This window comes from Plectropomus leopardus, chromosome 18 (genome assembly GCF_008729295.1).
Source record: "Plectropomus leopardus isolate mb chromosome 18, YSFRI_Pleo_2.0, whole genome shotgun sequence".
Lineage (NCBI taxonomy): Eukaryota > Metazoa > Chordata > Actinopteri > Perciformes > Serranidae > Plectropomus > Plectropomus leopardus.
The window spans coordinates 21,778,973-21,803,624 of NC_056480.1; the positions used below are offsets into that span (position 1 = coordinate 21,778,973).

The 24,652-nt window shown below is 38.4% G+C and overlaps 1 protein-coding gene across 7 annotated transcripts in view; it reads left to right on the top strand.

Annotated features, from left to right (window-relative positions):
- The window catches only part of LOC121958233 (ras/Rap GTPase-activating protein SynGAP-like), a 50,817-nt gene that overhangs the window by 13,766 nt on the left and 12,399 nt on the right, over nt 1-24,652 (top strand). For 5 of the 7 annotated variants that reach the window (XM_042507109.1, XM_042507113.1, XM_042507110.1 and 2 more), the window contains 13 exons: nt 1,484-1,572; nt 2,635-2,756; nt 8,614-8,767; nt 9,279-9,377; nt 9,489-9,749; nt 9,858-10,193; nt 10,300-10,444; nt 11,909-12,053; nt 13,491-13,727; nt 15,282-15,483; nt 16,222-16,412; nt 19,146-19,350; nt 20,517-21,107. In XM_042507109.1, coding sequence (XP_042363043.1) covers nt 1,484-1,572; nt 2,635-2,756; nt 8,614-8,767; nt 9,279-9,377; nt 9,489-9,749; nt 9,858-10,193; nt 10,300-10,444; nt 11,909-12,053; nt 13,491-13,727; nt 15,282-15,483; nt 16,222-16,412; nt 19,146-19,350; nt 20,517-21,107 — 2,777 coding nt within the window. The remainder of the gene's footprint in view (nt 1-1,483; nt 1,573-2,634; nt 2,757-8,613; nt 8,768-9,278; nt 9,378-9,488; nt 9,750-9,857; nt 10,194-10,299; nt 10,445-11,908; nt 12,054-13,490; nt 13,728-15,281; nt 15,484-16,221; nt 16,413-19,145; nt 19,351-20,516; nt 21,108-24,652) is intronic. The other 2 variants (XM_042507108.1, XM_042507112.1) reach the window with 1 other exon arrangement.

Genomic DNA, 24,652 nt, shown 5'->3' on the forward strand with positions numbered 1-24,652 from the left:
CCTCTTTTGTTGTTGATCGTATGGAGGGATAAAGATTTTCAAGTAATGTCAATGTGGATTATTCACAATGTGCCAACACACAGTCATGTAGTGGAAGCATCAGATCTGACTCCCTACAGATATCTGTCTATACTTTTATAGATCTATCGTCATGTTCAAGTTTGCACAAGCCCAAAGTCAGACGAAGACCATAAAGTTCAAGATGACTCATTTTTTCTTCTTCCCACTATATAGGTGTCCGATATAGTTCTCACATCAGCTTTTGCGTCATTTTCCACTGGTCTTGGATACAGAATGTTTTCCAAAGGATGAATAGCATCCAAGTGTCTTTCAGGCTGTCACATTGTTGTTCTTTGTGCTTTTTTGGAGGCTGTAGCTGTCTGTCCTTGTTGGTGAGCTTCACTTACACCTACTATTCTGCATTGTTATGTGCTGATAGCTTTTTTGTGATTATTGTGTGTTTGTCGTGCTATTTCCCTTTCTGTATGTGACCAAAGCAGCTGCAAGGTACTGACACAAGCTATGAATGAGATAATGTAGTAACTTGTCAAAATGTAATAAAATGTCCCTCTTAACTGATAAAACTGTTTCATAAAGGCTGCAACATTTTGTACTTTTAAGCAATAATATTACAATAACTTATAAACCAAAAGAATATAACAATTCAAGTTATTATATCATGATTCAACATTTTTATGAATTTATCTGTTAAAGCTGCAATATTGTACTAATGTGTTTTATTCCTTTTGTGACCCATTTCAAGGGACATTTTGTGTCATTTTTGTTATTACATCATCAAATTTCTATAATAATGTTCATGGCCCCATGTTGTTTTGAGATCTCACAAGAGTGTTGGAGCACTTAGTAAGCCAACGCACTGTTGTCATTCAGAGTAAGAAGAAAAATGATATTTTATTATATATTTTATCCTCTCTTCACCATAATTGTTTCAAAATGTGTTTGAGGGAGCTCAAAAAGCTCATTTGTTTTCGGATTTTGCACTATTTTCCCTATTATTGGCTGCCAAAATAGGCGTGACCCATTTGACATTAAATTGTCGGCATCGTTGAACGCATTGTGTAATTGCTACCTAATTTAGATGACACGAGCGCAGATTAACTGTCTGAGCAGTCTTGCCAAATTTGACGGAAATTTACCCAGCAACAGCCCTACAGCAACATGATAAATTTAAATGGCCTTAACTCAGCAGCCATTAGTCTGACTCACAGGCAGTTTGCACAGTTCATCATCAAAATCCTAATATTCCCAGCATTTTGGTAATCAGCATGATCTTGCAGAATGCAGTCGATTTATTTTGATGCTGAATTCAGATGCAGGGAAAACAATCAAACACATTTTATGAAATTAGAATAATACATTTAGGAAAATGTGCTTTGAGTCTGAACACCTGCAGTGGTTGACTAGGTGTTATGATTTCATGTTATAATATCTATATTCTTATCTATTGATCTTCTTCTCGTAGACCAATCTCGCAGGGCAAGTTTTGCCTCTGTAAGACAGTCAAGCATGGAGACCCCGCCCAATGCCACTCCGCAGCCCTTCAGACAGCCGGTGAGTAAAGTGAGATCTAGCACACTCTCCGAATGCATATGTAAGCTTTCTGCTCACATGGAACACACAACCCACTTTTATTCCCGGGTCATCAAACACAACGCTTTGTCATACCTCGTCAGAGTCTGCTACCAATGCACAAGGAACCCTTTAGCGTCTGTATAAGACGCACAGAAGTCTTCTGGGTGAATTAAGTTGTAAAACAGGGTAAACGAGGTAAACGGTCATGGTTAATTGGTTTGATTTTGATTAAAAAAAAAGATCATGATTTGGATTACAGTATTTAAGTTTTTTTTTTTATATATGGAGATACAGTTATGGCACAATGTTAGATGCATATAGGGACACAGACAGAGCCTTCTGTCTATATTCTGAATTCATTTCGTCTGTATTTCTGCACACAACACGGACCAGTCCTACCAGAGGCAGTGTAGTGTAGTTCAAATGAGAGACTTCTGTGGGACATGACAAAGACATTGTAAAAGTGTCGGAACTGAACTGAACAAATTGGTAACATAGAGGAAATAATTCTCGGTCCATCTGTTGCAAAGTATTAAATGGCCTCTCAGACCACCACTGTCCAACAACACTGTCTCCAGTAAGAGGTATATTATTACAACGTCCTACACCATCTTTATGTCTGTTGTTGTCAGAGAGCTTTGACTCTTGCCCTCTAGTGCCATCTAATGGATGTATCTATATCATCATAAAGGATTCAATGCGTCTCATAAAGACGATAAAGGGAACCTTGTGGGTACATGTCAGACATTTCGTACATAAGGCACCCCTGTCTTTCTGTCTTTCTTCAGGCTTTACCTATTCATCAATAAAGCAGAAATGTTGAAAAAATGTCTTGGGGGGGGAGGGGGTAGTCAGATCAATTCCCACTAGGAATGCAAAGTCAATGTGATGCTTAGACTGTCATATATCATTTTCATACATTATCTTTCTACCTAAGCCTGCTAGTAAATGAGGGATATTATGTTGCACCATGCAGGGCATTCTTGTTTGTGTTTTTACAATTTACTTATTATTTTCTATTTTCCCCTTTTGACACTTCAGAGTTTTCTCAATCGAAGGCTGAAGGGCTCCATCAAGAGGGCGAAAAGCCAGCCCAAACTGGACCGGACCAGCAGCTTCAGACAAATGATTTTGCCCCGGTTTCGAAGTGCCGACCAAGAGAGGTAGGTAATCTTTACTGTGTAAAGCGTTCAGATGATTAGTGGAAATACCAACCGTTTTCTATTTCAGTATCACGTGGGGGTTGGAGCCTTTCCCAGCATGTTTTGGCCAAAAGCCAGGAAAAGGCAGTGACAAGCTGGCAGTTTATCACAGCTCTAACAAATTCTACCAATTCCTAGTGCAAATTTAGTGTTCACAATTCACAAGGCCATGGTTGCAAATAATCATGTGTTGTCATGTGATCATAAAATGTTTGCTTGTTATTACATAATTATCATTTTTCCTCTCAGAGTTTCCCAAACCGTCTCGTCATGAGCAATACTTTATAATGCTCAATATCTGATGCGGTAATCATCTATTATCAGGAGACATAAGGCATGGTTGTTATAGGTATGATACAGTTTGTGTTGTGCCAAGATCAGACAATAATAATGTTATTAATTTAATTAAAAGATAAAAATAATAGCAGCGTGGTTTTTGTTCCTATGGATCATGTTTTTGGACTGTGGGTGGAAGCTGGAGCACCTAGCGGAAACCCACACAAAGCCAGGGAGAATACACTAACTCCAAGCAGAAAGCACCAGAGACCAGAGACATTTTGGCACCTTTGCCTTTATTTGATAGCTGACAGTGCAGAGCCTCACAAGAAACATGCAGAGAAAAAGAGAGTTGTGTCATTCAGCGAATGCGCCCAGATGAAATCGTGTCAGTGAATATTGTAGTTGTAAAGTATGCGTCCAAACCACTAGGAGGCCCCTCCATGAACCTTTTTACTTTGAGGTGATGGTGTTAACCACACAAAATAAAAAAGATAAGAAAATAAATAAAGTGAAAGCTAAGCAATGTACTGCTTTGGACAGGGGCAGCATTTTTGCCACCTACAAAAAAATCGGTATCAATTTAAGTATATGCTATACTGTATGCTGTTTGCTATATGTTATATTGTATGCTGTCTTGCCATCAGACAGCCCTTTACGGCAGGGAACTGCAGGCATAATATTGCTCTCAAAGCCAGACTCCAGTGAGAAAAACAGTGATTTAACATCACTGAACACGCGAGCTGCTGATCTACCACTACCTCGATCTACTAGATCATTGCAAACCTCAATACCTAGCTTCAAGGTTGCCCCTTATTACAGGCTGATTGTGCCCTTTAATGAAAGTGTATACTTTGTATAATTATAGTGCACTGTATTAAAGCAGTATGGGGCAATTTGTACTGAGGGTACTGATACTCTTTATTACAATTGCATCATGTAGTTTTAGCTTCATACTTAGCTCAAAGAAGGATAATCTCAGTGTACCATCAGAGTCCGATACTTTGGTTTGAACTGAAATAAACTTTAAAATTATTTAAAGTGACACTCAGTAAGTTTTGAGAGGAGAAATATCCCATTCTTTCTTGTATAGAATTGATATTTTTTTATATTAATATTTAGTATTTCTGTATTTAGTATTTTGCGGTATGACTAGGAGCTTATGGTGGCTAATGTAAGCAAATGATAGGTTAAACATTGCTGCGTCACTCATATAACGGAATCCATTTTCTGATTTTATTTTCTGCTTATGGTCCCAATTGGTTTGCTCTGAGTCAAAGTCTTTGTCAGCTGAAATCCAAACATTCACCTCAGGCACATTCATGCTCAGGCCCCAGATGGTTGCACCTGGCCCAAACCAATTTTATGATTTAATTCTAAAATTTGGCCCATGGCATCAGTTTTCAATTAAAAGCGTGTGTGTATAATGTCAGTCAACTGCATTTGAGTTCCAATTCTGCAAGACCGTAAGTCCCTCTGCTTGGTGCATGTAGCATTTTGAGACACCACCTATGAAAGCTAATCGGGCATTTTCACTGCTCATTGCTGTGCACAAACATAGAGACTGTATTAAAGCCTCAAGAGCCCCTCTGATGCCGGCAAACCTCCTGGTAAATTTTTCTTTTGAGCATGCACTCTGTGGAAGGGGTGCTCTTTTTTTTTTTTACTCGAGCACCCGTCCACAAAAAAGTCTGTGCATAGCACTGATTCACCTTCTGGTAGCTACCCAGTAGCTCACAGTCAAGCGTGGATTGGACTGGTGCGGTTAGCTAATGTTAGCACTCACATTTGATCGAACACATTTATGTAACCACCCCACAAGTTTAAGATGGGTCATCAAAAATAATATTACCGACCAAGGAAATTAGGGATGCGACAAGAGATAGATGTATAATAAACACAGGATTAGATCTTGGAAAATCTTTGGGTTTTTTTCAAAGCAACTGACTGATGAGGATCATGCGGTGAAATTCAATTAGCTGTCATCTTGTGCTAGATGTTTTTCACTGCAGACATTATTTTATTATCATAGCAGGAAAAGCACAGATTTAGATAATATCTTTAATGACAAGTTCCCTGCTAACATGGCTTACTGGGCTACTTAACATTTTTAGTCACATTTGTATTTTGTTTATTTAATGGTGCATTTCATAACACTCAAGGTCACCTTACATTGCATAAAATCAGTAATAGAATAATAAACAATAAAACATACAATAAGCAACAGAACACAGCTCATCATCTAGCCAAACAGTGTAAAAACAAAATGAAGTTGTTACAGTTGAAGTGAGTAAGCAAGTTAAAAAAGACTGGTTTTTGAGAGCAGTTTTCAATTCAGCATCTAAAATTAACATTTTGACTCATCAGCAATGATACTGATAGATGAAATGATCCACCGGTAAAGGAATATATTTAGGAATATCAAGGAAAATATTTTTTACTGGCTAAAATAATACATTGTCACAAAACTAGGAGCTCTCGAAATGGTCAGTTTTGTAGTAGCATTTAGATGCCATAAAAAAACCAAATCTCTAGGGTGTGTGTGTGTGTGTGTGTGTGTGTGTGTGTGTGTGTGTGTGTGTGTGTCTCCGACACAGCTGAGAAGAGAAGCAGTGTGCCCATAGATGACACCAAAACACAGTAGAGACTCTCAATGTAGTTTTTATTACATTACTATAATTGAACAAACATTTTCTGGACTTTGTGGTGGATAGTCTTATGAGATTTATTTACCAAATGGAAAACCTTCCTTCATTTAGCAGGAGTTAATTTCGGATTCTGTCTGTATTGGACTCCATTATGAGGATGCGAGGGATAATTAAGTTAAGTTTGGGTGCAGAATTGAAGAAACCCAGCACCATGGAAAAATACCCACTAGTCCAACAGTCCAGTTCAGGCCGAAATACCTCTAAAACTAATAAATTCCCATCAGTCTTTGCTGCACTTACAGATTATTACTCACACGGCATGCTCACATGCTGACATTAGCATTTGTGTTATTTTGAGGGAAGATGTGTTTTAATCCTTTCCGAAAAAAGCTAAAATCTGTACGGTGTTTTAAGAGCTATGTGTGTTTTCATGTGGCTGAAGTGTAATGTGAATAAATCCCACACTGCCGGCTGCGCTCTGAGGAGTCCACCTGACACTCTTCACTTGAGCTGTGGCTTATCAGCCACTCTGACAAAAGCAAAGCCTGCAGAATGAAGGACGTTGCCTTTTTGTGATACATTCACAGATGGTTTGAGCTTTTTCCAGAGCTTTCAGGCACCCTGGGTCGGTTGGTTGGTTAATTACATCTGTCATCATAAAACCTTATTATAAAAAAACGGTCATGAATGTTATTTGGTAAAATATTTTAATTTTGAACATTAAAGTAACATTATGCTTATATATTATGTCAGTGTGATTTTTATTTTCAGATCATGCAGTAGCATGCAGCTCTTGAGACTCTCACGACAGCTCTTTCTTATTTTATATTCTGACTTGAGGTCACATCCCGCAGGGTTTGACGTGCATTGTGACCAAAATTTTATGCACTTCTCACACAATTCAGTCACGACGCACATATGGGAAATGTAAGGGTGTAGAGAGGGAGAGGCAGAAGGTAAAAATATGTAATGCTGACAGTACACTTTCCTCTCGCCACCAGAGATGCATAATAGACATTTTCAGGGCAGGTGTGGATGTCCAGCGCTCTGAGATTTGAAATGTGTTGTTCAGCACGATATGTAAAAATCCTTTTTAATGAAATGAGTGAACGCCAATGCAGAAGCCCAGTTCAAATGTTAAAACGGATTAGATTATTAGAAAAGTATTCAGCGGAGGCAGCTCTAACAGAGGTAGTGGGGGTAGCTTAATAATGTTGGGGTTAAAGGGACTTTCTGCCTCAGTCAGTGTGCTTTCCCCTCTAACCACAGCCGCTCACCAGCTCCCACCGCTGCCTCAGACAGCTGCCTTCACAGCCTGCTTTGAGTTCTGCCCACACAAGCTTAATTCACTCTGTAGTGTTAAGTTGACTTTGCTATAAACCCTCGTCGTCCAACTTCACACTCTAGCTTTCCAACGCAGCTGCTGTACCTCAGCTGCCAAGTCGGTTTACCAAAGCTTTTCTCATGTACAGCATTCTGCGATGGCACTTCTCTTCAAACTAGACGATTTATTGCACCTCTGACCAACGTTAAATTTGGCCTCAAACTAGGGCTCTTCATTGGCTGCATAATTATCAGGTGTTTCTTCAAAGCTGTTGCTTTTTCTTCTCCTTCATTTTTCTCTGTTCAAAGCCAGTGCTAATAATGCAGCATGGTAGCTCCAGCTTCTCAGTGCCGAGACGATCCTTTTAGAGAAATTTTAAAGGAATAATAGAAAACTTTGGGAAATATGTTCACTTTCTCCTAGAGAGTTAGATGAGATTTTTTACAAACGTCACATTTGTTTGTTAAAGATATTCTAGACAGTAGAGTACTAGAAGTGTGTGGCTTCGTGTTTTTCTGCAAAGGCTCTGAAGTTTGTGGGTGTGTACCCCCACAGCTCTCAGGTGAGGTTGAGGCCTTGTAAAAGGGTAGCAACCAGGTGCCACACCCTAAGCAGCAGACACCTGAGAGACACAGCGCAGAAAAATAAACTATAGTGAGACAAAACACCAAATGAGAGCCTTCAATTTCGCTGGTGAGCATGTTTAGTAAAGTAACCTACAGTTTTACATAGTATACCTTTTAAATGCTTGAGCCAGCAGCCGGTTAACTTAGCTTAGCACAAACACTGGAAACAGGCAGAAACTGCCAGTTTGGCATTTGGAAAAATTACAGTTTTATACCACTGGATGGAACCAGACTACCTCCCATTGCTTCCTTATGATAAGCTAAGCTAATCACCCACTGGCACCAGTACAATAACATAAGAAGGATATCAATCTTCTCCTATAACTGTAAAAGCCACGTGAGTCCTCGCTACATTTTTTTTCCCATTTGCCCATTGACCTTACTTCGCCTGCCAGCCTTGGCTCACCTTTGTGCTTTCTTTTCAACCACCACTTTTCTTTTTCCTCATAGAGCTGCCCTCTGCTAAAAGTTAACCAATGATCAGGTCCAATACCCCTGTCTCTTTATATGACTGCACAGTATTCCTGTGGACTCGCTATGGAACAGCTTACATTTATGGCTCTTTACACAATAGGCAACATTACATTTACAGTGGCAAGTTTAAATTTTTGGTCGGAAATTTAAAGAACTGCATTTCCAAACAACACAAACTGAGTCACTGTGGGCCAGTTTCCCTAACATGCAGTATGACTCACATAAGTAGAGTCAACAGAACACACTGCAAACACCAGAACTGAGAATCTGGCTGTCTTAACTTTCCCATAAACTCATTATAAAAGGATCAGATCTCACAATTCATACTGAAATTGCAGGAGTGAGGATTTCTCTGCGGTAGTGACTCATTTTATCAAAACCTTTCGGGATTGTTTATCTAAAGATCATATATACGGTATAATATGATTCTAATATAATCTTTAATCATACCTGAATTCTTCTCTCACCAGGACACGCTTGATGCAGAGCTTCAAAGAATCCCACTCCCATGAATCCCTACTTTCTCCTAGCAGTGCTGCGGAGGCTCTGGACCTAGTTTTGGATGAAGATGCCATAATCAAACCTGTCCACTCTAGCATTTTAGGACAAGAGTACTGCTTTGAGGTGTGCTTTATGACCATTTATATCTTCTTGGCTTTACCTGCTTTCTAACAGAAACTAATTGCAGGTTTTTCTTTAGAGAGATCTCAAATCAGGTGCTGCTGTAAAGCAACTTCTCACCCCTTTCCAAAATTTTCTAATCAGTGTTTGTGCTAAAATGATCAGATGAATTGTTGATCATAAAGTTTTGAATCAATTTTTGGTCTTTTATTTAAAAGAATTCTGTGGATTCATCAAATGCGAGAATTCAACAGGGGGTCCGTGAACCCAAAGGCCTCATCAGAGTTGCTGCAGGGGCGAAATTATTGTTTGGTAATTCACTGTAAGATTTAATTCAGGGTTTCACAATTTGATCACCAGAAATTAAAATATATCTGTAAATATACATTAGCATCAGACAGACATACTGTAAACGAAGATAAATGGGCCTATTTATAAAAAAAAATATTTTTTGTAGCTATACATAGATTTCTTTTTAATAATAATTATACTAAAACTTTGTATTTGTGTACAGGTGACCACCAATTCAGGGACAAAATGTTTTGCCTGCCGTTCAGCTTCAGAGAGGGACAAGTGGATTGAAAATCTGCAACGAGCTATCAAACCTAACAAGGTAGATATAATAGAGTTTTTAAATTCCAAATCCCAGATTCTCAAAATGAAAAGATCCCAGGTGCAATATGACGGACAAATTTAAATAAGGACTGTTATAATGCAGTAACAGGACTCCTCGTTTCACTTCAAGGACAACAGCAGACGGGTGGACAATGTGCTCAAGTTGTGGATCATCGAAGCGCGGGACCTTCCGGCTAAGAAACGCTACTATTGTGAGCTGTGTCTGGATGACATGCTGTACGCACGCACCACCAGCAAACCCCGGACGGACACCGTCTTCTGGGGCGAGCATTTTGAATTTAACAATTTGCCTACCATTCGTAGCCTTCGTTTGCACCTCTACAAGGAAACTGACAAAAAAAGACGCAAGGTAATATCTTCTGTATTGATTTAAAAAAAAATCCATCAAAACATTTTATTGTGCTATAAATATTGAAAACAATAATTTACATAAGTGTTCTTTTTCTTGGCAACGTAGGAGAAAAGCACATATCTTGGCCTTGTCAGCATCCCCATCTCCAGCATCACGGGCCGACAGTTTGTCGAGCAGTGGTACCCGGTGATACAGTCCAGCGTCTTGGCGAAAAGCGGTGGTGTTGGAAGTGCCAAAGTGATCAACGCCTCACTGCGTGTCAAATCTCGCTACCAGACAATGAACATCCTCCCGATGGAGCTGTACAAGGAGTTTGCTGAGTACATCACCAACAACTACCGAACACTGTGTGCAGTTCTGGAGCCGCTGTTGAGTGTGAAAAGCAAAGAGGAGGTGGCGTTCGCTCTGGTGCACATCCTGCAAAGCACAGGGAAGACAAAGGTAACGGATGAAACATAACCTGATTGCTTTTTTTTTCATAATTCATCAGTGTAAATTGTTTCCTTCATATACGCTTTATTGAACTGTAAATGTAATCCCTTTTCAGGAGTTCCTGTCTGATATGGCGATGTGTGAGGTGGATCGGTTCATGGACCGTGAGCACTTGATCTTTCGTGAGAACACACTGGCTACGAAGGCTGTGGAAGAGTACCTCAAACTGATAGGTCACAGATACCTCAAGGATGCTATAGGTAAGGCTGCTGGAATGTAATCGATAGCATTGATTACAGCAATACGTTGATTTGCAAAACGTGCTTGGGCACACTAATAACATTTGTTAGTCGTAATGACTCAAAACTTTTTGCACTGTCACTGACGTCACACCATAACGTCACCTATCGCTGTTATTCGTCCATTTTATATTTTCCGTTTACTTAAAAGGCTGTGCACAAGTAAGAAAACGTTACAGACTTTTGTTCCAGTTTGTGGCTGCTGTTCCTGTTTGTTCATTGTTATTTTCCTTGCCCCTCACTGATGCAAAAGTACATTTGACAATAATTGTCTTGACTGCAAATGACTCCAGTAATGAAGAAAATCCATGTCATAACCACTTTTTACGTCAAGTACTTTCTCCAGTTCAGGGAAAAGGCTGCTATGATACATAATGATTATGTTAATGTATCTGTCACAGCAATACTTTTGAATTTGAGGTCCAGTGTTTTTCTGATGAGGCATCTTACATTTGTAGGGGTCTATTATAATAATAATAATAATAATAATTAATGTAATAACCCAGCAGTAATGTTGATATTAGAATATATTAGAAGCACACTGCTATTATCATTGTTTTTAGAGATGTTTAGAATAAAACTATTTAAATATTAACAAGACAAGTTTTTGATATATTTTGGGGTGTAAATTAGTGGTAAATTTAACTGCAAAATTGGAAGAAAAAAATCTTTAGAAATATCAATAGATTAGTCATTAGAATAGCTGACTAAATGAAAAAGTAATCGTAAAAATCAATGGGTGCAGGTGTACATCATTGTGCATGTAATTTGATGAAAGAAGTATATGATGCTCAGACTATGAGGCCAAATTCCAGCATTAACTGCATCTGTCATTTAGCAAAAACAACAAAAAAATTGTTACATTGTTAATGTTGAGATTGTTTGATCTACTTAGTGATACATTTGCGACATTTCTGCAAATTACTCTTTTTTTGTATTGTGTTAGCAGAATTTAGAAATACTAGTCTTAAGAAGACCTGTATAAATGTCATATCAACACAAAGGAATTGTGCTTGACAACATTAAATGTTAATGTCTTCTTTTATTTTCTCATACGAGGGAAGAAAAATAGTGAGAATAGTTGTATAAGCGTTTTCAAGGTATTTCTTGATGCACACAGTCCTGTGTGTTGTACTTAATACAAAGAAAGTCATACTGGTAATTTTCATGTTTTATCCCATTTATTACAAATCCTGTATATTTTACATTTAAACTTTTAACTTTTTGTTGTTAAATTTCTCCAAACAGACATAGTTTAGCAGATTGATCATTTTTCTCAGTAATAATTCTCAGTAACTTTGAGAGGAGCAGCATATGTGCAGTCATGTCCTCCTGATCTATCTGTTGTAAGTTTTCAGGCCTAACTTTTACTGTTCATGATGTGTTTTTGAGTAACATTATGACTGTTTGATCGACAACTTGCAGGGGACTTCATTCGAGCCTTATATGAGTCTGAGGAGAACTGTGAGGTGGATCCCATGCGTGTCCCACCATCAGTCCTCGCCGACCATCAAGCCAACCTTCGAATGTGTTGTGAGCTGTTACTCTGCAAGATCATCAACTCTCTCTGGTTAGTTTTTCCCTTTCATACCCCTCAGAAAAAACTGTACACATGTATCAGTTCTGTGTCTGTATCGATTGGTACCATGAAGTCTAAAACAGCCCAACAACTGTGTCTCTATCTCTCTGTCTGGTGTCCATGTGGTCCACACAGGGAAGGCCTTTTTTTGTGGGCCAACTCGGAAATAATGGGATTTTCATTAGATTTTGGGGAAAAAATGAGCTCTGCAGCAAAAAAGTAAATGAATTTTTGTTCGGCAAGATAATCTTCACAAATGAACACCATTTATATGAATTTTTGAAGTGTGGATGCAGTCACCAGAAATACAGAGCTAACGTTTGAAAGAACGACACCACGGTTACAGGCCTGAAAGTGTTCGTGTTCTGTATGATGTTAAATATCATACAACGTCTGCAGGCTCATTTAGCCACTTGTCAACAACCACCTTTTTTAAGATGGGTAAAGTGTCATAAGTGGGGTACTCCCTGAAATATTTTATGTCGTAGAACAAAACATAAAAATCTCTAAAACATGTGTTAACCACAGACCTTTTATCAGGCATCTAACCCATTAAAAAAAAACAAACGTTGACCTCAAGACGAGGGAACTGGAAGTACAAAAAGATACTAACTTGTGCCTGGGTTTTAGTACTCATTCCTGCACCACTCTGTTTAGCGTTGAGAAAATTCAGAGTCTCATCTTTCCCAGTTCCACTTTTCTTCCGACTGAGCAAAGGTCTCAGCCTTCTCCGTTGATCTCACTCCTCCACCTTAGCAGAGGGACAAAAGTCAGCTGAATAAAACACACTTTTTTGATAGTTTGGTTGTATTGACATTATTTTGAGGGTTTACTTTAAGATCTAGCTCTCAATTTTTAAATTTGAACTTTCAAGTTACGTTTTTTTGTCTTTCCAACTGACAAAACATTTGGCTCCTGTTTCTCCAATGAAGAGACAATATAAAAGCTGTGTGTGTGTGTGAGACAGGGTGTGTTAGCATTGGATATGTTTATCAGCATTCCCAGGATCTCCTCTTCATTTTTAAAAAATGCATCTATTCATTGTCTTTTAAAATGCAATTTAAATGTTTTTATAATGTATTGTATTTAATGTATCATATGCTCCTGTAAAGCACTTAACATTTTCTTGTGTCCAACTGGTGCTATACATAAATAATCTTGCCTTGCCTAAACTCTGATATTTAAACATAAATAACTGAATTTGAACATTTAAGTGTTTTTCCCCCACTTATATATTTAGTTAAATCATCAACATTATTTAAGGTTGTTTCAGAAACACACACTCCATCCTGAGATGAGTGCAAGTAATTTTCCATATATTTCAGTCTCCTGACCTTGCTGAATTCCTGAGGGCTTTAGATAAGCTGCTGGATTTGATCTTGCCGTTCTCCTTGACAATTGAGTAATAAAATCATCTTCTTGTTTCAGCATATTTCCTCGGGAGCTGAAGGAAGTTTTTGCCTCGTGGAGAGCCAGATGTGCTGAGCGCGGAAGAGAGGATCTCGCGGACAGCCTCATCAGCTCCTCCCTGTTCCTTCGCTTCATGTGCCCAGCCATCATGTCCCCCTCCCTGTTCAACCTAATGCAGGAGTACCCCGCTGAGCGCACATCCCGCACACTCACGCTCATAGCCAAGGTGATGCAGAACCTGGCCAGCTTCAGCAAGTGAGTCCCTGTCATCGCTGGTCCTCTTACACCAAGGTTAATTTGATTCAGTTCATCTTTAGAATTGTTAGACGTTGACGCCTGTGCACCGTGGGATGCATGTCACTGAGTAACATCATGGAAACAGAGGCTTGCAGTTTTGAATGCGAGGGTACAAACTGTTACTCACACAAGGTGGGCTCCAGTGCTTTCAGCTGCGACACATTTGTTCCTCCCTTCACCCTGTACTCTTTACTGACATTTCTTTGAATATTAAAAACACTTCTACTGGCTTAAACTTGCACCTACTACCTAATTAAGACATCAAAAGTTTGGTTGTAATTTAACAGGCTCTTCATTTCAGGGACATTTGATGCAAATGATCAGACATATAATTTTGTCAATAATATAACTGTCACTATCTTAGGCGTGTGTTATATTTTAAAGAAATGATGTTTACCAAAGGTCTACTTAAGTGTTCAAATAATTAGTCAATTAATTGATCAACAGAAAAGGAATCGTTTAATACTTAACCCTTTGAAACCTAGAGTGACATCACTTTTCTTGTGCTGCTTTTGGACGCCTTTCACTAGAATAAAAACCTTTGAACGCTGAGCACATTGGTACAATTTCTTTCAAAACATGGGGGGCAAGTCAGTGAGCAACTTAATATCAAATGTTCCACAAATTGCAAGAATTTGGTAGATTTAGAAAACAAGCTATATTTATAATTACCTTAACCAAACTATGCTACAGAATGAGTATAGTTTTTAAGCATTTTTTAACTTAAAAATATAATTCTTTTTTTAATTTATTTTGTCAATTAAAAAAAGGGGTCATTTTCTACATTTTACTAATTTCTTGCTTTTTTCTAAGTTATTTCTTCTTTCCTTGCTCATTGCCTTCCTCCAGTGTTTTTTAATAAAATCAAGGCAATTTATACAGGTGCTAAAGGGTTAACTGTAAAGGAACTGTATGCAACATTCAGAGCAATAGCTATGGATCACAGTCTGAGCTGTGACTGTTTACACGTGGTTCTCAACATGGAGGTGTTTGAGCTGGTGGCTAGCAGCTAACAGTGCTAACAGCCCAAACAGTGCTAACAATAGCAACAGTGCTGATAGAGCTTACGGTGATAATGTTGCCGACACTGTTGCCTTTGTCAGCTGTAACTATCCGTGACTGTCGAATGAGAGCAGTGCAGAGTGACATCGTTTAGCTAGCCAGGAGGATACACACTCAGGGAACTTTCCAAACCATCCCCTTTACCCTCTCCCTATCCTCTCCCACTCTGTTTCTGCATTCATATGTAGCAGAAGGTGCCATCCCAAACCAATTAGCAGGGAGTGGAAGTGGGTTATCTCGATGCAGAATTACTGACCATGTGCAACTCTGTATCGTGTGGAAGAAGTTTCATACAAATATAAGTTCCCTGTGAATACCTTTACAAATGTAACTCACAGAATAAGACACACCTGAACTTTAAGTATTAGATCCTCCCACCACCACATCGCACTGTACAGAATCTTCAGGTCTTCTTCTCTACATTTATGTTGCTGTCATTATTGTCCCCAGATTTGGACCCAAGGAGGAATACATGTACTTCATGAACGAGTTCCTGGAGATGGAGTGGGGTTCCATGCAGCAGTTTCTCTATGAGATTTCCAACATGGACGCCGGAGGAAACGCTGGAGGGTTTGAGGGCTACATTGACCTTGGCAGAGAATTGTCCATGCTCCACAGCTTACTGTGGGAAGTCATGGGCCAGCTTAGCAAGGTAGGTGGAATAACTGGCTGGAACATTGAACGAATCATTTAGATTTCTCTCTGAAGAAGAAAGAAAGTAAAGAGAGTTTGAAAATGAAACTCTGCAGTTTTCTATCTATAAGACACTGAATGAATATTATTTGAATTCCATTAAAACTGAGGTGGAATTACTTTAATATTTAACTCTGGTGCTGGCTCTTTTAATTTATTGAAATAGGACTGTAGTCATAACATAATGAAAGTTCTAAATATTTGATGCTCCGCCCTAAATTGCCTAAGCGTTGTGTGCTTTTTTAATTGCTGTTCTCTGTGTTTCATTAAAGGCATTTTCTGCATTTTCTGAATGACATTTGAATTTTATGAATGAAAAAGTGAGTCATACTGTACATAGCCGAGGTTTCCAGTCCCTGGGGCACAGACAAATACTGGGCAGTGTAACATTTTCTACAGGAGCACTGAATAATCTCTCTCCCAGATACCTAAAGTAAGGATATCTGCTGATACTGAGTACAAAGCTCTCTTTATCCCATAATTAAATATTTATAGCACACATGTTAGCAGGATAATGATTTTGAACTAAAATAGGTCATCAGTGCATGAGGTAATCAGTTTCACCTTGCCCTCCCCGCAGTTATCTGGACAGCTACAGAATAATAAAATACAGAAAAAAAGGTGCAAAAGAGGCTGAGAACTCCTGGTATAATGCTTGTGAGGTTCCTTGATTTTGAAAAATCTTTCCTTGCTGTAGGATGCTATTCTCAAACTGGGACCCCTACCACGGCTGCTGAATGATATCAGCGTCGCCTTGAGGAACCCGCAGCTACACATGCCTACAAATCACCAGCCGGATCGACCGAAGGACAGGCTTTTCTCGCGGCCATCCTTCAATCGTCTCATGTCCTCTGACTTCCAAAGCCTTATGATGCGTGACTTAAACAGGTATCCTCTCATGGTTTCCTTTGTTATGTATTTTTGTTGTTATCTCCTCTACACCTCAAACAGTATGCTCCCGTTATGGACTGTGTGCCAAGATGGGTAATGGCTAATGCTGCTTTTGCATCTGAGCAGAGGATTGATCCCTGCTGTGGCTTTATCAAGACAATGTGAATGGTCACAACTGCAAATATGCACCTACTGCACACAAACAGAGGAAATTACTGTTTCACATGCGTGTAATTAACAGCAGCACATAAAAAGGCCAAGAATACACAATAAATGAGAATTCATTAGCTCTAAACAAAACACATGCATATTTCTAAGAGCCCATAATGCTAATGCTAATGCACCTCTTTAGGCTTTTAAAGTAGTTTATCAATCAGTAATTGCCAGCACCATCTGTTCTCAGACTCTCTCACCCAAACCTCTTTCCTCTGTGTTTTAATTCGTGTCGGCACTCTGCTATTGTCAAGAGACGGTTGCTCTCATCACAGCAAAACTGTTTAAATAAGAACTCTTTAAGTAAGAGAAAAACAGCGGCAATATCAGAGGACTCCACTGCAGATATTGTGTGTTAACCATACCAAGCACTACTCTGCTGGAACAAAATCCGCAGCAGTAAACATGTAATCGAATGAGAAAGACTTAAGTCTGCTGCAGGCGGGCGTGAGAGGACAGATATCAAACGTCTGGAAATTCAAAGCAACACAAGGGAAGACACACCTGCCGCTCCTTGTAGCTCTGACTGCAGAGGTATCAGCCTATGAGTGACTGACAGGATGGAGGTCGTGTCTTCTCCTCACTGAATAATTGTTGCATAATGAAACTCCACACGTTTCATAACGCAACAATTGCATAATAATAGCACTTGTGTGTTTTTTTGCACAGCATAAAATCTTATAGACAGGTGTATAAGATAAAAAAATCTCTGGACTGTGAGTGCTAATAATTGATTGATAGAAATCTTTGGTTTCTTGGCACATTTCACTGGTGACACGAGGATAGCAAAGAAATGATGCTGCCTATTTTTTTCTTTTGTTTTGGGGACCTGTTAGGCTCATATTAGGTTCAAAGCTGGATTTTGGTTTTCTAGTAGAAAATGCTCCGTTGCCTTAATGGTCAAAAACACTTAATTTTCCCCATATTGTTTTTGCTGGAGGATATATATTCACCCTCTATCTGAAACGCTCTGTTTTAGCGCCTGCCTCTTTAAGCCCCTCACTTGAAAATGCCCAGTCTCCTCTGATGTGTCTTCTGAGTTGCCGGGTCTGCTGTATCTTTGCTTCTTTGCACCATTATTGCAGTCAGGGTAATGACTGTGACAAAGTATGGTGGCACTCTGTATAGAGAGAAATCATTAATAAAAGCTTCCAAACACAACCAGACATATTCCAGCAGGAATATGATTTGAAATTGGGGAGAATAGAACAACATAGGCAACCAAAATTACCTATTTCCCTGATGTTAACATGTAGCTATGAGCAATGCAGGATAATGGATTTAAAATGAAACACCGGAATTGGCCAACATGCTGAGTTTTGCAAATATTACAAACCAATTTTATTTTATTTTTTTATCGGCAAAGTGAACATGTGGAAAACATCAACCCTAAGTTAAAGTACTTTTCATATTTTCCACAATAGATGAATATTACATACATATAAAAGCACTGCGTTCTATGTCTCCATCTGCTGGTGGGGCATCATGATAATAGTATGCATAATAAAATGTTAATTCCACTACAGACAAGACTTGATGATCACTAAAATTAGGTGGGGGAAAAAGTGGATATATCAATGTTGGCATCGCTTACTAGCCAAATATACTGTTTCTATATTGGCATATTGGATATTGGAAAAAAAAGCCCACTATCATGCATTCCTAGTAGCTACATGTAGCGCTTTAGGTGACAGAATGTAACAACATGTAGTAGCATGCCTGGATAGGATGACAGTATAAAGATATCCATCACAATGTTGTGTCATTTTTTAGCCAGAGTAGTAAAAAACATTTGAATCAGAGCATTTAGATCGTTCTGAAGCCTGAGTTTTTTGCACACAGGTATTACTTTTACATACTTATTTATTACTTACTAAATTTTGCCACACTTAAAATGAACATCAGACATGGTGATATTACATATTTCACAGATAATAAAGAAAAGCGTATATATATATATATCTATCTGTTCATCATTAGCTACTAAACTAACCAATTTTTAATTTTATTTCATGTCATTTTATTTCATTTCATTTACAGCGTCAGTGTAGAAGCTCCAGTTTCCTTAAATATTCTCCGACCATACAATATTTATACAAAACAGATGATAGGACACCCTCATAGTGGTAGTCTAGTGGGTCGTTAAATAACTGGTTAATGAGAAAAAAGAAGATAAATTCAACCACACTAAAATTAATATATACCAAAATGCCTCTGACAGTTATTCTAAAAAAGTCACCCTTTGATTAAACTTTGAAACTTTCAATGCAATGGAAGCAATGATGAGGGGTTTCGAGGAGCTTATATTTAGGAGGCCCCAAGCAAAAAGAATTGGGACCACCTGTCCTGTGATTACACTTTTATTTTTCTCCATACAGTCCACGTTGTTTAAAGTTAAAAATTAAAATAAAATGGGCTGCAGCAAAATAGAATCAAATGTGACATATCTTCAAAATGGGGTTTTGCTTATAATCCTTCACAGCAATTTATAACATCTCTTTTCTTTTGTGTCTGCAGTTCAATAGACATCTCTCGCCTGCCATCCCCTACGACTGGAGTCTCAGCTGTAGAATCGCTCTCTTCTAATCTGAACATGAGGCGTCAGGCAGAACGAGACATTCGCTCATCCAGGGAGGTGTTCTATGTGACCCGCCCGCCGCTGGCTCGATCTAGCCCAGCATACTGCACGAGCAGCTCGGACATCACTGAACCTGATCCAAAGGTAGGATGTCCAGTAGCCTGGTGCCTGTTTGCTGATATTGTCTTAATTCTGCAGCTTTTTGAGCCTCCATTGAACATTGTACATTTTTATAAAATACAATTAAAAATTGTTATCATATCTAAATAAGAGAATAATATGATGTAACTCTTATATGGCCATGGTATTAGAAGAACCTAATTCAATGTTATAATGAAATTTCATAGACTGGCAGTACCAAACCTTTTTTTCTCGTTTTCATTTTCGATTTCCAAGGGGCATTATCAACAGCTGTAGACCAAAATGAAGGGATAAATCTACAACCAATCAGAGTAACAAAACATTTGACGCAGCGCTAAGTGGCATACCGATTTACAGACTACAGCGTGCAGAGATGAGCTGTAATGGTGTCAGTATGTCTGGGACAAAGTATTGCCATTTTTGCCATCAGAATTTCAAACTAGTAAGTTTCGAGTCAGCTGCAGCCATCTTGGTTGTTTTTTGAAACGGCTCAATGTGCTCCTCTTTATTAAGTTAGGTGTATGCTCGTCTTCGTGTCCCCAGTGTAAGTGTGTGAGAGCCAGATATTACATCATCATGTATTTTGCGTTGAATCAGTAAGTTTGGACATGTTTTTCTAAATTTCAATGACCCAAGGCTGGATTATAATTGGACTTGAGATCAGAGCATCTTTTGTATGCTGTATTATTTAATTTTCAAAACCATTTTCAAGTCTGACGTTTGATGTAATTCCAAAGAATACAAAAAATACAAGGATTTTACAACATAATTACATTTAAAGGCAAAAAATGACATTGAGTCAGTGTAAGTTTACTTTTTTATTTTTTACACAAAAAAGCATTAAGACAAGAGATAAATAAGCAACGCAGTGAAAAAATGTTTTTTTTAAAAAAAAAAGAACATGAAGGTTGAATGGCTTAATTAGAACAGGGCAATATACAGAAGAGTAAAACATGGTCTAGTGCAACTCTATGAATGCCTTTACATGGCAAAATGCATCAATATGACAGCTGAAAGTGTTTACATTTAAAACTCAAAATACACAAATTTACTGTAGATAAGGAGTAAAATGAGTATTTCCTTTGTCTTCAAAAATATTTTTTATAAAAAAAAAGAAAATCAGCCCAAATTCCAGCTAATACAATACATGTTTTCATTGTTTCTCTCAGGTCCACAGTGTGAATAAAAGTGTGTCCATGATGGACCTTCAGGACTCTCGTATGAACAGCATTTCCAACCTGAACTCTGTGGGAGACATGCTCACCTCCTCTCAAGCCTCCATCGCTGGCCTGGGCCACAGCTTTGGAAACCTCTGCGGTCCTCTTCGCATGGGAGGACATATGCCAGCAGGCTCTGCGGGCTCCGGTTTGAGGCTCAGCCAGATGGGCCACATAGGGGGGCCCACCGAATCCATCTCTCAACAGCAGCAGCAGGCAGCAGCGGCCATGCACTTCCCCCTGTCTTTCCAAAACCCGCTATTCCATCTGGCTGCCCAGAACTCCCCAGCTCAGTCTCAGTCTCAGTCTCAGCAACAACCTCCTCCTCTCCTCCTCGCCCCCGAGCCCGAGAATGGCCACCACGACTATGCACCGGCTTTTGGCAACAGTGCTTTCTCCCGCAGCGAGGACTTGTCCGCCCTGCGGTCACAGAGCAGTCTGGTGCAGCCCAGCATTGTCCACTCACACAGCTACAGTGATGATTTCACCCGGCAGAATCAGAGCAACGACTTCGCCTGGCACCAGCTGTCACTGCAGGTGCAGGTAAGAATCTCTCCCTTTTCTTCATACTTTATATTCCACAGAAAGACAGTTTGTGATGAGGTGTACCATCTTATTTTTCACATATATCAGAAAATTTTACATTTGGAATAAATACAGAAAATATGATTTGTGAGATCTAACTTCACCATTTTATCTCTACATGTTACTCCCATTGTATAACGAACCTTTTATCATTATTACTATTATTATTATTATTATTATTATTATGAACTTTATTGGAACAGGGAAAGCTATTAAGAACAAGCTTTTATTTACAAGGATGCCCTAATTGCAGTGGATAATAAAATAGAAGCACACAAAAGTTACAGTAGACAGCAACAAATTATAAAACAACAGAAGAACATAAAAGTTGCAGTTTGATTCAACAAATCATAAAACAAACAAGACAAGGGCATCAAAGAAAACTAATCCATTAACCTTAACTGTCTGGAGTCTACAAATGTATTATATATACTTAGGGATTCATCATCACTCTTCTGCAGGCATCTATAGCCTAGGTTTTATCTAAAGCAGCAGACTGCGCTGTCAAATGTTGCATCAAGATCAGAAAAAATAAGAAAGGAAAGGGTGAAATGAGATAGAACTTTATTTATGCTGTGGGAAATTGCTCTGTAGCAGCTGCAGTACAAAGTTAGAGGAGTGCAGATACAAAGCATGCAATAAGGATTAGCATGACAAAAAAGTAGAAAACCAGTGTATAGCAAATATAAACCTAAATTAAAACTAGCTCACCGTAAGGTTAAGAATATGGAAACCAGTTGACAATAAGTTGCCTCTTGTTCCACTAATTTGCACAATAATTAGTCTACACATTAATACTGAACTGTAGCCGATTAGCCAGAATAGTGTTGTTTCTTTATTAGCATCCCTAGATGGAGAACTTGTTAGCTTGCCCATAAATTCACAATGTTCACAGACTGTTGTTAATTTCAGATGTTTACTTGTGTTTGTAGCAGTGATCCCTAACTTTTGCTCTATCTAACCGTAATGTTTAAAATAATTCAGGTCACTTTTTCAATCTTTAAGTTGGACCACCTGTTTATGTGTTTATTGCTTGATACTGTCTGTTTCCTGTACACTGTCACAGTATACGCTCAGTTGCCACTTAATGTTATTACACTGCCAGGCGTTTGTTATTTTGTCCACCACATTTACATCTATGAGGGTAAGCTTTATAATAAAAAATACAATTCTTATTATAAAGCTTTCTTTTAGACAAAACGTATGGCTACTTGAAACTCTTGATTAGTTATTTGTTTTGTAATTATTCAAACACGTTAAATTTTTAAGTGGACAAACAAGGTTAAAAAACGTTGCTGCCCGTATTTCGTAAAATGTACATCTTTAATATAAGAGTAGGATAAAGTTGCAAGCTTTTGAGTTTAACTTTTTAAAAAACATCAGGTAAGCTATAAAACTGCACTGCTAAAACCTGATGGTAATTTGGTATTAAAGGCACAGTTCACTTAATCAAGGTGTAAAAATCACATTAAGAATAAATAACAAGATTAAGTATGTTGCGTAATTTGGCTCGAAATAGAAAAAAACATTCCAGGTATTTTTTTAAGGAACTTGAGATAATTCATTCTTGGCTGTGACTGTCCTCATCACAACATTGATAGATCCAGAAGTGATTATACTGCTTTTGTACTGAATTTGAAGAACTGCTAAAATTAAGGAAACAGTGGAAAAAAAATAAAGGACATAAGTCAGGAGATCTACTGATATGTAGAACCTGTAAGAGTAGAGTTAAGGCTCATTTATACTCCCTTTCTGTACAATAATAGATATGTCCATTTCAAACGTCACTGTAAAGTTTCACACAATAACATTCAAGGCTGTGGTGGAGGAGGCTGTAATATCGCACCTTTAAACAGATGCAGCACTGTAGACGGCAGAGGTTTTGCAGCCATTATATACATCCGAACGTGTATGGAGTATTATTTTCACTATATATTATTATATTTTATGGATTCATTCTGTTCAATTATTTAGAATTCCTTGTCGTCTCCTACAGTCATGTCTTGCTTGAACTACGCGACACTGCCTCCACCATCTCTGGTGGTACTGCTCTGTTTCTTCCATATTCATAGGCTCTTTGAAAAAGTGCACAAATATGGATGAAATTATTGCACAGTACAGGCTTAAGTCCAAAAATTTTGCTAATGGATGGGAGGCTTGTGCCCCTGACAGGGCGAGATGTTAACAATAATGACATCCTCCTCTGCTGCTTGGGGAACAAAAATTTTGACAGATGCACGTTTCCTTCTGCACGGTGATGCGGTTGGTGGATGTAGTTTGGTAGAAAGAAAATAGGTCCGACACAAAACTGCTCACAACAAGGTTAGTGGATTATCTTGAGTAAATGTGTCACAGTTTCTGGAAAGAGACATTGCTGCTGAGTTTTTCAAATGTATTATTTTGGTACTTTGAGCATCTAGTTCCATTATATTGGAGAGAAGACAGACCGATATCTCAAAACACTCGACAACTCACAATAAACTAATCTAGATTGATATATAGTACTACAGTGGAGAGGTAAAATATGTATTTTTTTATTTGCGGGGTTAATTGTCCTTTTAAATCCTAAGACTTTTTGGACTAACTCTATTCTTAAATCTTGTGCATATCAGTAGATCTTGTGGCTTATGTCCATTTGCTTCCGTCATTTTAGCAGTCACTCAAGTTCAGCACGAACGCAGTCTGGATCTATAAATGTTGTGATGAGGACAGTAGCAGCCAAGAATGAATTATCTCAGTTTTCTTTAAAAAAAAATACCTGGATTGTTCTTTTCTATTTCAAGCCAAATTATGCAACATACTTAGAGTCTTGTCATTTATTCTTACTGTGATTTTAGCACCTTGACTTCAGCAACAAAAATGTCTGCTTGAATTCAAGTTCGCCCTCGCAGTATGTCCTTCGTGTACTTTTGTTTTCATGGCGTTCAGACTTGATTGTCAGGTTGCAGAACAAAGATCTAGACAGAATAGGGATGCTTCTCTCATGAGCAGCAGAATATGCAACGGTAATATAAGGGAGCTTTTGAGGGATACTTGCTATGCTACAGACAACATACTGAAGCAGGATCATTCACGGCTGTGCTCTGCTGAACTCTGTAGGGTGCTTGACATCAATCATACGGTGTGTTCTTGTTTCAACAGGGCTGAAAACTAGCTGTCGGTTAACAGGGCAGAAAAGAGAGCCATAACTGTATATAACACATATGTCATTATATTATACTTACTTTAACCCTCTGTGTACCGCATCAGACTCAGATGTTTAACAGTTTGAGTGCAGTAAAAGATGATTAACTTTAGAGAAAAGTTCTTTTTACATATGCAATTATAATATGTACAAGTAGTGTCACATTAGTTTTAAAACACACAACCAACATGATAAACTTAAATTAAACTGTCACTTATCTGATAGCGTTCAGGAGGATTTGTGTGTTTCTGTGAGCAACTTTTAATGAATCTAAACTGACCTGTTTTGGCCATGATTTGATGATGCTTTCAGGGGCTGC